Here is a 14,604-nt window from a genome sequence, read left to right on the forward strand (position 1 = left end):
GTGCTTTAGTCCCACTGTTGAGTCTTTTTAAAGGGTCAGCTGGCAGATGCAGAAAGTAAAGTGATTTGGTCGTAAACAATAAACCTATTTGGAATGCATTAACCAAATACCAGGCCACAATACGCCTATTGCCCATCATTTCCTGGATCTTACACCACTGCTACGCTCTGTTGTCATCTATGCATAGTCACTTTATTAACTCTACCTACATGTACATACTACCTGAACTAACCGGTGACCCCGCACATTGACTCTGTATCGGTACCCCCCTGTTTATAGTCTCGCTATTGTTATTTCACTGCTGCTCTTGAATTACTTTTATCCCTTATTCTTATCCGTATTGTTTTTGAAACTGCGTTGTTGGTTAGGGGCTCGGAAGTAAGCATTTCACTGTAAGATTTTCACATGTGACTAATAAAAATTGATTTGATATATATATTGACACAATATATATATATTGTGGAATGTAACAAATGGGTGTGTAATGAACAAATAAAACATATTCTAGTATAGCATAATTCATTATTGGCTATGGCTGTAGATACAGATGTCGTGCTTGATGGAGTCCTCTCATTATTTGCCTGGGAGTTTGATGCATGGTTATTATGCCTATAGGCCTATGATCAATATATTCTTCCTCATTCACCCTGATCTAAATTAGCACAAGAGTTGACTGTCGGGGGGGTGAGGCCACGGATTGATTCTAAAGTTTAAAATCTGATAATCAAGATTATGATCAATAATAATATTCTGATAACATTACTTGAAAGTGGTTGATAGTTTACTAAAGTTCAATAAATTGTGGGGCCATGGGATTGGGACGTGATGGGACGTTATGCGACAAAACAATAATATTGTGTGAACAGGTTGCCATCTAGTGGCAAAGGCAACAATACACCAACAACTGCAACACAGTAGCAACAAGGCAATTGCTGAAATGTTTCAATTCCATCATGCCACTTTGGATATATTTTTTCAAAAACCCCGTCATGCAATGCAGAAACAAAGACATTCCTAAGAATATCTAGACCAAAAACAAATGAAGTATAGAAAAAAAATTGTTCGGTCAAAGAACGAAGACTTTTATTTGTATGTTTATATTATTTCCGTTCATGTGGAACATAATAACACATTACCCAATTTCTATTAAAAAAAACGAATTAATAAGAGTGTATTTAATTGACTGACAGATAATAATAATAATAGCTAGGGGAAATGACAACAGCCTTTATTAAGTCATATTTAGCTCCTCCTCGAGAGAGAGACAATCAGACACCAATGGAAGTCCCTCACTAAAGTGTCAACTTCCCTTGTGTTTCTTTGCTTCTTATTGCATTAGGCCTCTTTCCAATGTCATGATGCTTGTCTGAAAACACTGAGCTAATGTTTCAGACAGGACTGATACCATGACTTCCTCTCCTATTATTGTATGTTTTGTGCGGGTCTGAAGGCATATACAGTGCCAGTCAAAAGTTTGGACACACCTAGTCATTCCAGGGTTTTTCTTTATTTTGTACTATTTTCCATGTTGCCAAGAGTGTGCAAATCTGTCATCAACGTGAAGGGTGGCTACTTTGAAGAATCTCATCTTGCTTAACACTTTTTTGGTTGCTACATGATTCCATATGTGTTATTTCATCAGTTTTGATGTCTTCACTAATATTCTACAATGTAGAAAATAGTACAAATAAAGAAAACCCCTTGAATGAGTAGGTTTGTCCAAACTTTTGACTGGTACTCTAGGCGATACGAATAGTGGTGCAAAAATGACTTAGTTACGTCTGTGGTCAAGCATAACTACAGAACAGATAAAATAGCAAAAGAAGCCATCGCATTTCTCCAGACGGGTAGAAATGGGTAGATCAGCTTTAATACTGCTGATAGATTGTAGCTTCCATCAATGTAATTGTCTGCATAATTTCCAATCCCTCATATATTTTATTGTAAATATATACATACCTGTAACTTTAACTCATTTTATAAGAGATTCTCCAAAATTGAAATATAAAGTTTGCTATGAATACCAGAACTGGTTTCCCAAATGTTTCATAGTGTTCTATTGTTTCCAGTTTATATTATCTGCAATGTATTGTCCATGTAAAAAACCTGTCTGATTAGGATGAATAATAACCAACAATACCTTTTTAATTCTATGCGCTAAGCATTTTTTTGTTGTTGTTGAATTGTGGCATCACTACACTGAAGTGTAAGGGTCTCAACATGTTTTAATGGACAAGATCTTTGTATTTACCACTTGGATCCTGTTTCAGTAATAATTAAATCAGACCTTCTTGTTGAGTATCTGATAATCTACGATTTTTGTAGGAGTGGTTAAAACATGCTAATAACGGTCAAATCAAATCAAATCAAATGTATTTATATAGCCCTTCGTACATCAGCTGATATCTCAAAGTGCTGTACAGAAACCCAGCCTAAAACCCCAAACAGCAAGCAATGCAGGTGTAGAAGCACGGTGGCTAGGAAAAACTCCCTAGAAAGGCCAAAACCTAGGAAGAAACCTAGAGAGGAACCAGGCTATGTGGGGTGGCCAGTCCTCTTCTGGCTGTGCCGGGTGGAGATTATAACAGAACATGGCCAAGATGTTCAAATGTTCATAAATGACCAGCATGGTCGAATAATAATAAGGCAGAACAGTTGAAACTGGAGCAGCAGCACTGTCAGGCGGTCCTCTGAGTATATCAAAAAAGGTTTGGTACACAGTGCATTTGGAAAGTATTCAGACCCCTTGATTTTTTCCCACTTTGTTACGTTACAGCCTTGTTCTAAAATGGATTACATTTATTTTTTTCCTCATCAAACTACACACAATACCCCATAATGACAAAGCTAAAACAGGTTTTTAGACATTTTTGCAACTTGACTGGAGTCCACCTGTGGTAAATTGATTTGATTGAATATGATTTGGAAAGGCACACACCTGCCTATTGTACCTCCACTGGTACGCCATCCAACCCTGGAGTTTTCCCAGACTTAAAGGCTTTATTTGCATGAAGAAGTTCCTCCTCTGTAATTGGCCTTCACATGAGTCTTTCTGTACAGCTGTTCATTTTACATTAATAATAGAAAAAATACCTATAATTATCAACTGTTAGTGGAGATGGAGGAGACTAAGATGAAAACATATGCTTAAAGTACTTTGCACTCTCTTTTTTAAATTATAGTTTGGTGAATCATGGGGGACTCCATCATTTGTATCAAGTTTTAGTAAATTATTATTTTTGGTAACATTTCTATGTCGAAGATTAAAAAATAATTTGGTGCATTTTCCCCCATTTTCCATCCAGTTCGCTTAATTTTTTATAATATATTACTCTTGATCTTTCTTGAATAAGTTCCTCCATTTCTTTTTGTTTTTCCTCTTTGGCACAGTTTTTATTGCTATCTATCTGTACTATTAGTCTTTCCATTTCCTTTGTTAATATTGACTCTTTTGACCAAAATTGCTTTTGTTTTAGAGATGAGTACTGAATTGCATGGCCTCTAAAGGCATATTTAAAAGTGTCCAATACAATAAGGGGATCTGCTGTACCTATGTTATGTCAGAAAATGTCAATTATAAATTATTCTGTCCGAGTTACAAACAAGTTATCATCAATAGGCTTTGATTGAATTTCCAATATCCTTGCCCACATGGACATTCTGTAAGAGTAATATGCTAATTATTTGATGAGCCGACCGCATTCTGTTCCCTATCAACAATTCTTACATTTTTGGTGCAAGTGAAAATGACATAAGATTGAGCCTCCACCATATATATCTCACTAAGTCAGGATATTTAAGCCTCCATATATCCACTAGTTCCAATATATCCATGACATTTGTGAGGACATATTGGAACTAGTGGATAACCGAAAGGTTGCTGGATCAAATCCCCGAGCTGACAAGGTAAAAATCGGTCGTTCTGCCCCTGAGCAAGACAGTTAACCCACTGTTCCCCGGGTGCCAATGAGGTGCATGTCGATTAAAAGCAGTCCCAAGACACATTTCAGTTGAATTCATTCAATTGTACAACTGACTAGGTATCTCCCTTTCCCTTCATATGGATATATCACCAAGTGTTGATTTTTCAGTATAACATGACTAGTGTTGATTGTGTTAAATGAACAATCATTGGTGTAAAATAACCTGTGTTGGTGTTAATACAACCAGTGATAAACCAAAACCACATCCATCATTACCATGTTTCCCAACATGCTCTATTGCAGGTATAGTTTTTGAATTGTTTAGTTCAATATCTATGTTTTGCATATACAATGATTGATTAATTCATCTTATTCTACTCAAATATAAATAACATACATTTTTCTAAACAAATCCACCCGTTACTGAAATGGTTGTTCAAGTTCATTAAGATGGTTTAGGTAGTCTCATGTACTAGTCTTCCCAATCTGGCAGTGATTCTGAATGCAGATGAATAAAAATAGCCCCATTCTGGCTGGATTCTGACAGGAATTAGATATAATTTTCAAGCCAGCATAGTGTTACTTTACAGGCCTGATGTTGCCTGTAAACCATTAAGTCTAAGTCTAAGCCTTATCTACACTGGGGGAGGGCCATTCTAAACTAACATATGGAATTGTTTTAAGATGGGAAAACCAAGGATAATTTATCTGTTTGAATTTTAAGACACCTTAAGGTATCAAAAAATATGTTAAAAAAAATATTGGATGAAACATTGAATTTGGCATTACTGCTATTAGACAATAGAAATGTTTTGAATAACAGATTCACTACATGGAACAACAGATGCGGGGGATTGAGAAGCAGCCCATGCAAAAAACACATATCTATGTTTAAACAGACAGATTTTGATGGGGATTTTTTTAAATTATTTTAATTATTGTAGGCTAAGGGTTAACCAAGGCCCTCAAAGTAATGCCTCACGAAATATTTAGTGGATGTGTTAAATAGTTTTATTTGAAGAATAACATAGTTGGTTAGGATCTCACTCGGTGAAGACCAAAGGACTGAACTTCGATGAACGCAACAAGAATGTCTCTGTCACTACAAATACAGTCATGGGTTGTATAAACTCTAAAACTTCACTAGAAATGCAAGACACTCTGGGACATATGCAAATAAGGCTTTAAACTGAGCACTGTGTCAATTTAACACTGAAATGTGTGGACCCATATAGATTCGGGACTAATTTTAAATGTAACTCTGTCAGTGTTGATTTAACACTGGATAAATTGCGGTGTAGCATGAGGACAACAAAGTAGCCTTTAAGACAGATACTTTGCGTGGTGGAATAGCAAATAAAACGGACTGCAACCCGTCGAACGTTGATGATTAAAGCTTCAGAGCAAAGTTCAGTGAACGAACCACACACGAGACAAAGCGTTCACAGGACAGTCGAACCGGAGGCAGTCTCGTTTTTCGCTGGTTTGCATAACTTTCTGATGGCACCGGGTGACCCGTAACGGCAGAATGTGGCATTTTTGTGATATCCTCGGTCGTGTCAGGCACTCGCCGTTCATTGGGTTATATTTGTTGGGATTCTGGATAGCACCTGTGTCCTTACACCCACAATGCTTGGATTTCAAGCCCCCGTTCAAGCCTCAAGAGGACCTCCAGTTCTGCGCAATGTACAGGAACTTCGGCTGCTGCGACTCAGCGAAGGACCAGGAATTGATGGCAAAATTCTATAAGATCATGGACAATTTCGACAATTATGGATATGCCAACTGTGCTGGGTACGTGCAGGACCTTCTCTGCCAGGTAAGCAAAGAACGGGTAAAGGTCGATACATGGTTTTGTTTTCAGAATTACATCATCCAGCTATTATTGGCTAGCACAGGCATGTTTGTAAAGGCATATACTTGTTATACACCCGCACATTCATCCAATGAGATAAAATAGTCCGATCTGACGTGCATTATTACAGTGCATAATTGCGTAATAGAATGCATAATAACAAATTAACAATGTATGTCCTGTAGCGCTGTTTGTCAATCACTGCATGATAAAATGCACGTTGTCATAACAAGCGTGTCTCCTCAAATCGAAAGTGTATGTTCTTCACAGAACAAAGCGATTGTCTAACAGGACATGGGGGCTGCACAAATGAAAGAGTTTGTTTGGTCCCTCACTCCTCACATTTCTCTCCTCCTTTTAATTCTTTCTCCCCTCCTTCAGGAATGCTCTCCATATGCAGCTCACCTTTTTGATGCAGAGGACCCCAGTACCCCCATCAGAACCCTCCCTGGCCTGTGCCCTGACTACTGCTCTCAGTTCTGGCTCAAATGCCGTTCCACCATCACCTTGCTCTCTGACGACCTGCAGCTAGCCCAAGCCGAGCCGGACCAGGTCCATTTCTGCCAGCACCTGGAGCTGGAGGACCCAGACTACTGCTACCCACACCTTCTCAGCAACAAGCAGCTGACGCAGAACCTGGGCCACGTCCTGGCCGACCCCGAGGGCTGCCTGCAGCTCTGTCTGGAGGAAGTAGCCAACGGGCTGCGGAACCCCCTGGCCATGGTGCACGCCAACGATGGCACGCACCGCTTTTTTATAGCCGAACAGGTGTGTTTGTGCTCACCAGAGTTGTTGTATTGCATTGTGGTATAATAGTGCCGGTTTCCCAGACACAGATTAAGTCTTGTCCTGGACTAAAAAGTTATAAGTTATTTCAATAGAGAATAGAGACTAGTCGTAATCTATGTTTGGGAAACCGGCCAATAGTGTATAGATTTTGGGCATTTTTTATGTGTATGCTGACCTCGCAAAATGTATTTCCATGTAAATGGACAATAAAGTTATTATCATATTGTAGGTGGGCCTGGTGTGGACGTACCTGCCTGACCGCTCCAAGCTGGAGAAGCCCTTCCTGAACATCACTAAGGCTGTTCTGACGTCACCTTGGGAGGGGGACGAGAGGGGCTTCCTCGGCCTGACCTTTCACCCCAACTATAAGTACAATGGGAAGCTGTACGTGTACTACTCCGTGGAGATCGGCTTCGACGAGAGGATCAGGGTCAGCGAGTTCCGCGTCTCCCCCGGCGACATGAACGAGGTGGACCACGCATCTGAGAGGTACAGTTATTGATGACTCCCAAATGGCACCCTATTCCCTATATATAGAACACTACTTTCGACCAACAGGGCAGCTCTGGTCAAAAGTAGTACATTATATAGGGGAAAAGGTGCCATTTGGGGTTGAAACCTGTGTTGTGCGCTTGCCCCAAAATGGCTGCTGTGGTGTCCATCACCAAGGCAGTTGGGCTTTGCTGTTGTTATGAAGACTCAAAGGGTGCGGAATGGATTTACAGTACAATAGGTTTTGCATACAGCTGGACATATATCTACACCAATGTGTAGTAGTAGGCCTACAATTATTGCTGTTGTGCATACATGGTAGATATTTACACATTAGAGGTGGATAAGATGAGTTCCCGCCACCAACAAAGTGCTTGGATAAGCAGTATATTTTCCATAATTATTGTACCTCCGAGAGATGGGCGCTGCCGCACTGAATTCTCTGTCTCATATCTGTCTCTGTCTCAAACACCTTCTCAGGATCATTCTGGAGGTTGATGAGCCTGCTTCCAATCACAACGGAGGAATGGTGATGTTTGCTGATGATGGATACCTGTACATTTTCACTGGAGACGGGGGCATGGCCGGAGACCCCTTTGGGAAATATGGAAACGCTCAGAACAAGTGAGAGAAGAGGGAAAAATATGTGGACCTCTCATTCATGATGTCATCTTATGGCATCGACTCATATAACTTTTTAACAATTAGTTACAGCTGTACCATTAACACAGTTGCTAATAATAAGTTACTTAGGTAAACCGCAAAGACAATAATCATACTCGCAGAAAGATGTTCCAAGTTTACACCCCTCTCTTCTGCAGGTCAGCCCTGTTAGGCAAAGTGCTCCGTATCAATGTTGATGACAATGATAGGGGTCCCCTGTACAGGATCCCTTCTGACAACCCGTTTGTGCATGAGCGCGGGGCGCGCCCTGAGGTCTACGCTTACGGGGTGCGGAACATGTGGAGGTGCCCCCTTTTTTTCAACACTTTCACGATATGCTTACTTCATGAAACATTACACTTCCTTACACTTTATATAGTGTGGCGAGACATTACATTACTGCACTGAATAAAGGAGTAATAACTTAGGAATTAAGTGTAATCTAGTTGTAGCTACTTAAGTAGTTGTGTTGGTCGACTTGTTCTTGTTTCTCCCATGGAGGTGTTCTGTGGACCGTGGGGACCCTCTGACGAAGGAGGGGAAGGGCCGTATCTTCTGCGGGGACGTGGGCCAGAATAAGTTTGAGGAGATCGACATCATAGAGAAGGGAAGGAACTACGGCTGGAGGGCCAAAGAGGGCTTCTCCTGTTATGACAAGAAGCTGTGCGCCAACAGCTCTCTAGGTGGGAATCCTGTAGCCTGATCCAAGATCAGTTTGTGCTGCATAACCAACTCCAATGCTCATTGTCATGCCGGCATCCTGTGGTTCACTGGGAGATGAAGGTCTCAGTGTGTTTTGTTCTGTGACTTCCTTAAAAAAAAAAATCTTCCTGTTTAAAAAACAAACTTGAATATTGTACTTTATTTATCCTTAGACAGTAATGGAACCAGAGTGGGAAGAGATTGGAAGGGTGGATGTAGGGATTGAACGCCGTTCTCCAGGGTCATAATGTGCTTAGAAGGGGAGTGCTCAGGTGGGAATAAGCAGGGAATCCGTGAATTTAACCAGGATTTCTGGAAAACCACAGGCTCTGCACAATTTCCTTCATTTAAAAAATACGTCTTATATCTCTTCCAGATGATGTACTCCCCATTTATGCCTACCCTCACAAGATGGGCAAGTCTGTGACTGGCGGATATGTGTACAGAGGGTGTGAATACCCCAATCTGAACGGCATGTACATATTTGGAGACTTCATGAGCGGGTAAGGCTCCTTACTGTACGTGTTCACCGTTTTCAATCCAATCCTATAAGTGTTTATAGATGTTTGAGTCCATATACATTTCCTTCGGAAAGTATTCAGACCCCTTGACTTTTTTCAAATGTTATTACCGTATAGCCTTATTCTAAAATAGATTAAATAAAAAAAATCCTTAGCAATTTACACACAATGCCCCATAATGACAAAGCGAAAACAGGTTTTTAGAAAATGTGGCTAAGTTATTACATCTAAAACCCTGAAATTATTTACATAAGTATTCGGACCCTTTACTATGAGACTTCAAATTGAGCTCAGGTGCATCCTGTTTCCATTGATCATCCTTGAGCTGTTTCTACAACTTGATTGGAGTCCACCTGTAGTAAATTCAATTGCTTGGACATGATTTGGAAAGGCACACACGTATACATAAGGTCCCACAGTTGACAGTGCATGTCAGAGCAAAAACCAAGCCATGAGGTCGAAGGAATTGTCCGTAGAGCTCTGAGACAAGATTGTGTCGAGGCACAGATCTGGGGAAGGGTACCAAAAAATGTGCGTAGCATTGAAGGTCCCCAAGAACACAGTGGCCTCCATCATTCTTAAATGGAAGAAGTTTGGAACCACCAAGACTCTTCCTAGACTTCCTAAACTGAGCAAACGGGGGAGAAGTGCTTTGTTCAGGGAGGTGACCAAGAACCCAATGGTCGCTCTAGAGTCCCTCTGTGGAGATGGGAGAACCTTCCGGAAGGACAACCATCTCTGCAGCACTCCACCAATTAGGCTTTTATGGTAGAGTGGCCAGACGGAAGCCACTCCTCAGTAAAAGGCATATGACAGCCCTCTTGGAGTTTGCAAAAAGGCACCTAAAGGACTCTCAGATCATGAGAAAGAAGATTCTCTGGTCTGATGAAAACAAGATTGAAATCTTTGGCCTGAATGCTAAGCATCACGTCTGGAGGAAACCTGGCACCATCCCTACTGTGAAACGTGGTGGCAGCATCATGCTGTAGGGATGTTTTTCAGCTGCAGGGACTGTGAGACTAGTCAGGATTGAGGCAAAGATGAACGGAGCAAAGTACAGGGAGATCGATAATAAAAACCTGCTCCAGAGCGCTTAGGACTTCAGACTGAGGGCGAAGATTCACCTTCCAACAGGACAACAACCCAAAGCACACAGCCAAGACAATGCAGGAGTGGCTTCAGGTCAAGTCTCTGAATGTCCTTGAGTAGCCCAGCCAGAGCCCGGACTTGAACCCGATCGAACATCTCTGGAGAGACCTGAAAATAGCTGTGCAGCGACGCTCCCCAAAGAACCTGACAGAGCTTGAGAGGATCTGCAGAGAAGAATGGGAGAAACTCCCCAAATACAGGTGTGCCAAGCTTTTAGCGTCATACCCAAGAAGACTCGAGGCTGTAATTGCTGCCAAAGGTGCTTCAACAAAGTACTGAGTAAAGAGTCTGAATATTTGTTTTAATACATTTGCAAAAATGGCTAAAAATCTGTTTTTTTGCTTTGTCATTATGGGGTATTGTGTGTAGATTGATGAAGGGGGAAAACTATTGAATCAATTTTAGAATAAGGCTGTAACGTAACAAAATGTGGGAGAAGTCAAGGGGTCTGAATTCTTTCCGGATGCACTGTAGCAGGTGTATTTTCTTATGTTTCGAAAGTTGTGTTTTATGTTTTTATATATGGTCTATAAGGAAAGCATACTGCAAATGAAAAAAATTCAAAATAACATTTAATGTAGTGTCTCCTCCCTATAGGCGTATGATGAACCTCCAGGAGAATAAGAACACGGGTCAGTGGAACTACCATGAGATCTGTATGGGCATTGGTTTGACCTGTGCCTTTCCTGGCCTCATAAACAACTACTACCAGTACATTATCTCCTTCGCTGAGGACGAGGCAGGTAGGAGGAGTCACATTAAACCTCTTTTTGTTTGCCCATGGTCACACAGGCAATGGAAAATGTTTTTTAAGCATCAGATCTCTAGGCTGCACACATTTAAGGCCAGTTTCCCAAACCAAGATTAAGTTTAGTCTTGGACTAAAAAGCATGCTCAATGGAGAATCGCCACTGAAACCAGCTAGATTGCCAAATTATGTGAAATGTTCATTTTTCTGTCTGAACAGGAGAACTGTACTTCATGTCGACTGGAGTGCCCAGTGCCACATCTCCCACCGGTGTTGTTTACAAACTGGTGGATCCCTCAAGGTAAGGATTTAAAGCCACTGTCACACCCTGACCATAGTTTGCTTTGTATGTTTCTATGTTTTGTTTGGTCAGGGCGTGATCTGAGTGGGCATTCTATGTTACATGTCTAGTTTGTCTATTTCTATGTTTGGCCTGATATGGTTCTCAATCAGAGGCAGGTGTTAGTCATTGTCTCTGATTGGGAACCATATTTACGTAGCCTGGTTTGTGTTGGGTTTTGTGGGTGGTTGTCTCCTGTGTCAGTGTTTGTACCACACGTTTTCACGGTTCTTGTAGTTTATTCATGTATGGTTTCATTATTAAAGAACCATGAATTATAACCACGCTGCATTTTGGTCCGCCTCTCCTTCACCAGAAGAAAACCGTTACAGCCACAATCTGTATTTTCAACAGCCTGACCCTGCCACAATGTTTGGTAAGGTGAAGGCTAAACAAAGTGTCGTGGCCTTCTGCTTTTCTCTTGAAGATGGCAGAAGCCTAGCATTACCGTCATAGACACACTTTTAAAAAGAGACAAAGACAAAACAAAATCAGTAAAACATGTTAAGCATCTGTTCATGATTACTGATCTATTTTAAGTCAGAAGAATGTGCTGCATCATAATCTTTCTGTCTGTAGTTCTTAATCTGATTTACATTGTACATTCTGTTTCTCTGTGTGTTCTTTGTTTCTTATAGCATAACTGCTGATGAACGGCATTCTATTTCTGTTTTGGTGATCATTGAGATTTTCTTACCCTCTGTCGGGGTCGGCTCACTCTCCCTTTCTCCAGATTTCTAGGTGAAAGAGAGAACGAACAGAAAATAAAATAAAGGGTGTTGGAGCAGTGTGAATGCTCTTTTATCTAAATCTCTCTCTCACTGACTTAGGTCTAAACAGTCTTGGCTGTAAGATCTCTCTCTCTTGCATACCCTCTCTTTTGCTCTCTGTTGGCTGCAGCACTATACTGTTGTGTCAAGTTATTTGTTTCTCACTCGCTCATGAAGCTGATATGAATTACTCTCTACCACAGCAATGTTTGGAAAAGGGGAAGAGAAGAATAGGCCTTCAGCCTCATTCTGGGAGGGAGACCAGCTGAAAGCGAATCAAAAAAAGAGAGTTGAAGTCTCAAGGCTGATGAAACTGGGGTCAAACTAAACCTCTGATTTAGTTTTCTTCCCTGCTGAGCTGAGAACTTTTGATATTTTGTCTGTTTTAGACGGGCACCGCCAAGACAATGTCACTATGACCCACTGCCTGTCAGAGTGAAGAGCAAGCTCATCAAGTTCAGGCCAAAAGAAAGTGAGTATGCTGTCTTTCAACATATATCTCAGTCTGTCTGCTTTTATTTTGTTCATTATATTTAGCCCCCTTTGCTCAATCAAACACTTACAGTATGTCAGTAGATCTCGCTGCTCGATCTAGATTGTCACTAGATCTCGCTGCTTCGATTAGATTATTCACTTCATCATCAATTCCCTGATTATTGTCATTTGAGAGATATTTTAGGCACAAGACCTCTGAGATTGCCAGATTCATATTACACTTTTATTATACTGTGGATAGGCGTACATGCTAATTATAACCTCATCTCACCGATCTATTCATTAGGACAGTCCATGTAGTTATCCTAAATCTGACCTGTTCTTCTATCCCACAGCATTAACAGGAGTTGAACTACCAACAAAGCATCAAAAGCTCTCCCCGCCAGAAGAGCCCGTCAGACCCCATCCCACTGAGTCCGCAGTAAGCGAGTCTGACAAGGACTGGCTTCAGGAGCTCATGGACATTCTAAAGGAGCAAGAGGCTGCCGTCGTCACCACCACACTGCCTCAAACTACAACCAAACCGCCCAAGCACACACGACGGAAAAACCGACGAAAGAAGGGCAAGCACCGGTCGGAGAGCGGGTTGGCGCCGGCAGCCGCGCCTCAGAGTGGGGCGGTGAGACTGGCGGGGGATGAGCAGGGGCGGGACGACCGGGGGAGGGTGGAGATCTTCGTCAACGGTGAATGGGGTACGGTGTGCGACGACCTGTGGAATATGAAGAACGCGGCAGTGGTATGTCGGCAGCTGGGGTTCCGATTCGCCCTGAAGGCATCCAAGCACTCTGAGTTTGGAGAAGGGAAGAGTCTCCGGATTCTTCTGGACGATGTGCAGTGTGAGGGCACAGAGGAGAGCCTGCTGGACTGTCAACACACAGACATAGGAATACATAACTGTGCCCATTACGAGGACGCAGGGGTGATATGCGGGAACTCAGACTACGTTGATGCCTAGAAATGAGAGTCGATTGAGAGGTGATTGAATTTATTTGTGACTGTGGCCTAAGTGATTGTAACTAGAACCAAGGCACATTGCTGTCTAACTTTTGTCTAATTGTTGTCGATGTTGGCACTTATAGGTCTACCTCTTTTCATTAAGGGAATGTAATGCTGATTTAATTGCTGTGTTAAAGTCTTAAAGGTTTTATAGTTCAAATGTAAGACTTTGCTAATGTAAGACAATGCTTTCTCTAAAGGAAATTAATCTAAAACAGTAAATTAATTACTGTATAAGGAGAATGAATACCAGGTTATTTAATATTCTCTCATGATCACATACTGAAATAAATGCTCCATACAGACTCACAAGTTATGTGCTCATTTGACATGGAAAAAGCATAGTGAGAAAGAGAGAGAAAGGGGAAGAGGGAATAGGGTGGAATGACAGGAGAGGATTAACAGGGAAAGTCACAGTCAAAGGAAAAACTGCCAATTTGAAGCCTGGAATCCAAACGGAATATCACTCCATTTCTGTCTTCGGTGTGGACTGACTCCACACTTCAGACTAGCCTATTTGTCCAAGTCACCCTGCTTGGTTCTGGTGTCTGAAACATTGAGGACTGATGTCATGACTAGGCAGGAAATATGTCTGAATGAATTAGATGACTGGGATAAAAATATGCTCCTAACGACATTCCTCCAACAACATCATCATAACCTATTGGCAGTGCTTGACTTGGACTGAAATAGGTGCCAGTACTCATTTTGGGTGCAGTAATCTTGGTTACCCAGAAGTAAGCATGAATCTGTCCACAAAAGATTATGGGTGCAGGGACTGTTTATATTTAGGTGCAGGAACTCCACAATACTTTTGAGATAATATTCTATAAGAGGTGCAGGAACTCAAGCAGTTGAAAATTCGAGGTGCTCGTACTCAGCTTTGGTGAACTCCTGCCAAAGTCAAGCACTGCCTCTTGGCAAAGCTAGGGCAAAATCACACTTCATCACACACTTTGCTTTGCAAACCATCAAACTAATTTCTCTTTTTATTGTCTGGATATTTGGTTTGCCAACTACCATGAGCACATTCAATGATGGGACTCCCTAAAAACACCACTTCGATGCAGGTTAGGTGAACATTTCCGCTAAGCCTAACACTTTACCTAACCTTAACCTAATTCTCCTAACCTACCACGTTAATTCTTCTAACCTGCTACG

The 14,604-nt window shown here is 41.5% G+C and overlaps 1 protein-coding gene across 1 annotated transcript; it reads left to right on the forward strand.

Annotated features, from left to right (window-relative positions):
- The first annotated feature begins 5,273 nt into the window (after positions 1-5,273).
- On the forward strand, positions 5,274-13,752 carry hhipl1 (HHIP-like 1). Its single transcript, XM_020487710.2, has 11 exons — positions 5,274-5,742; positions 6,160-6,546; positions 6,797-7,056; positions 7,540-7,683; positions 7,881-8,027; positions 8,224-8,405; positions 8,801-8,927; positions 10,692-10,837; positions 11,062-11,143; positions 12,342-12,424; positions 12,783-13,752. The coding sequence occupies exons 1-11, from the start codon at positions 5,452-5,454 to the stop codon at positions 13,400-13,402; spliced, it is 2,469 nt and encodes an 822-aa protein (XP_020343299.1). The 5' UTR covers positions 5,274-5,451; the 3' UTR covers positions 13,403-13,752.
- Positions 13,753-14,604: the final 852 nt, after the last annotated feature.

Source organism: Oncorhynchus kisutch, linkage group LG7 (genome assembly GCF_002021735.2).
Source record: "Oncorhynchus kisutch isolate 150728-3 linkage group LG7, Okis_V2, whole genome shotgun sequence".
NCBI classification, from domain to species: Eukaryota; Metazoa; Chordata; class Actinopteri; order Salmoniformes; family Salmonidae; genus Oncorhynchus; species Oncorhynchus kisutch.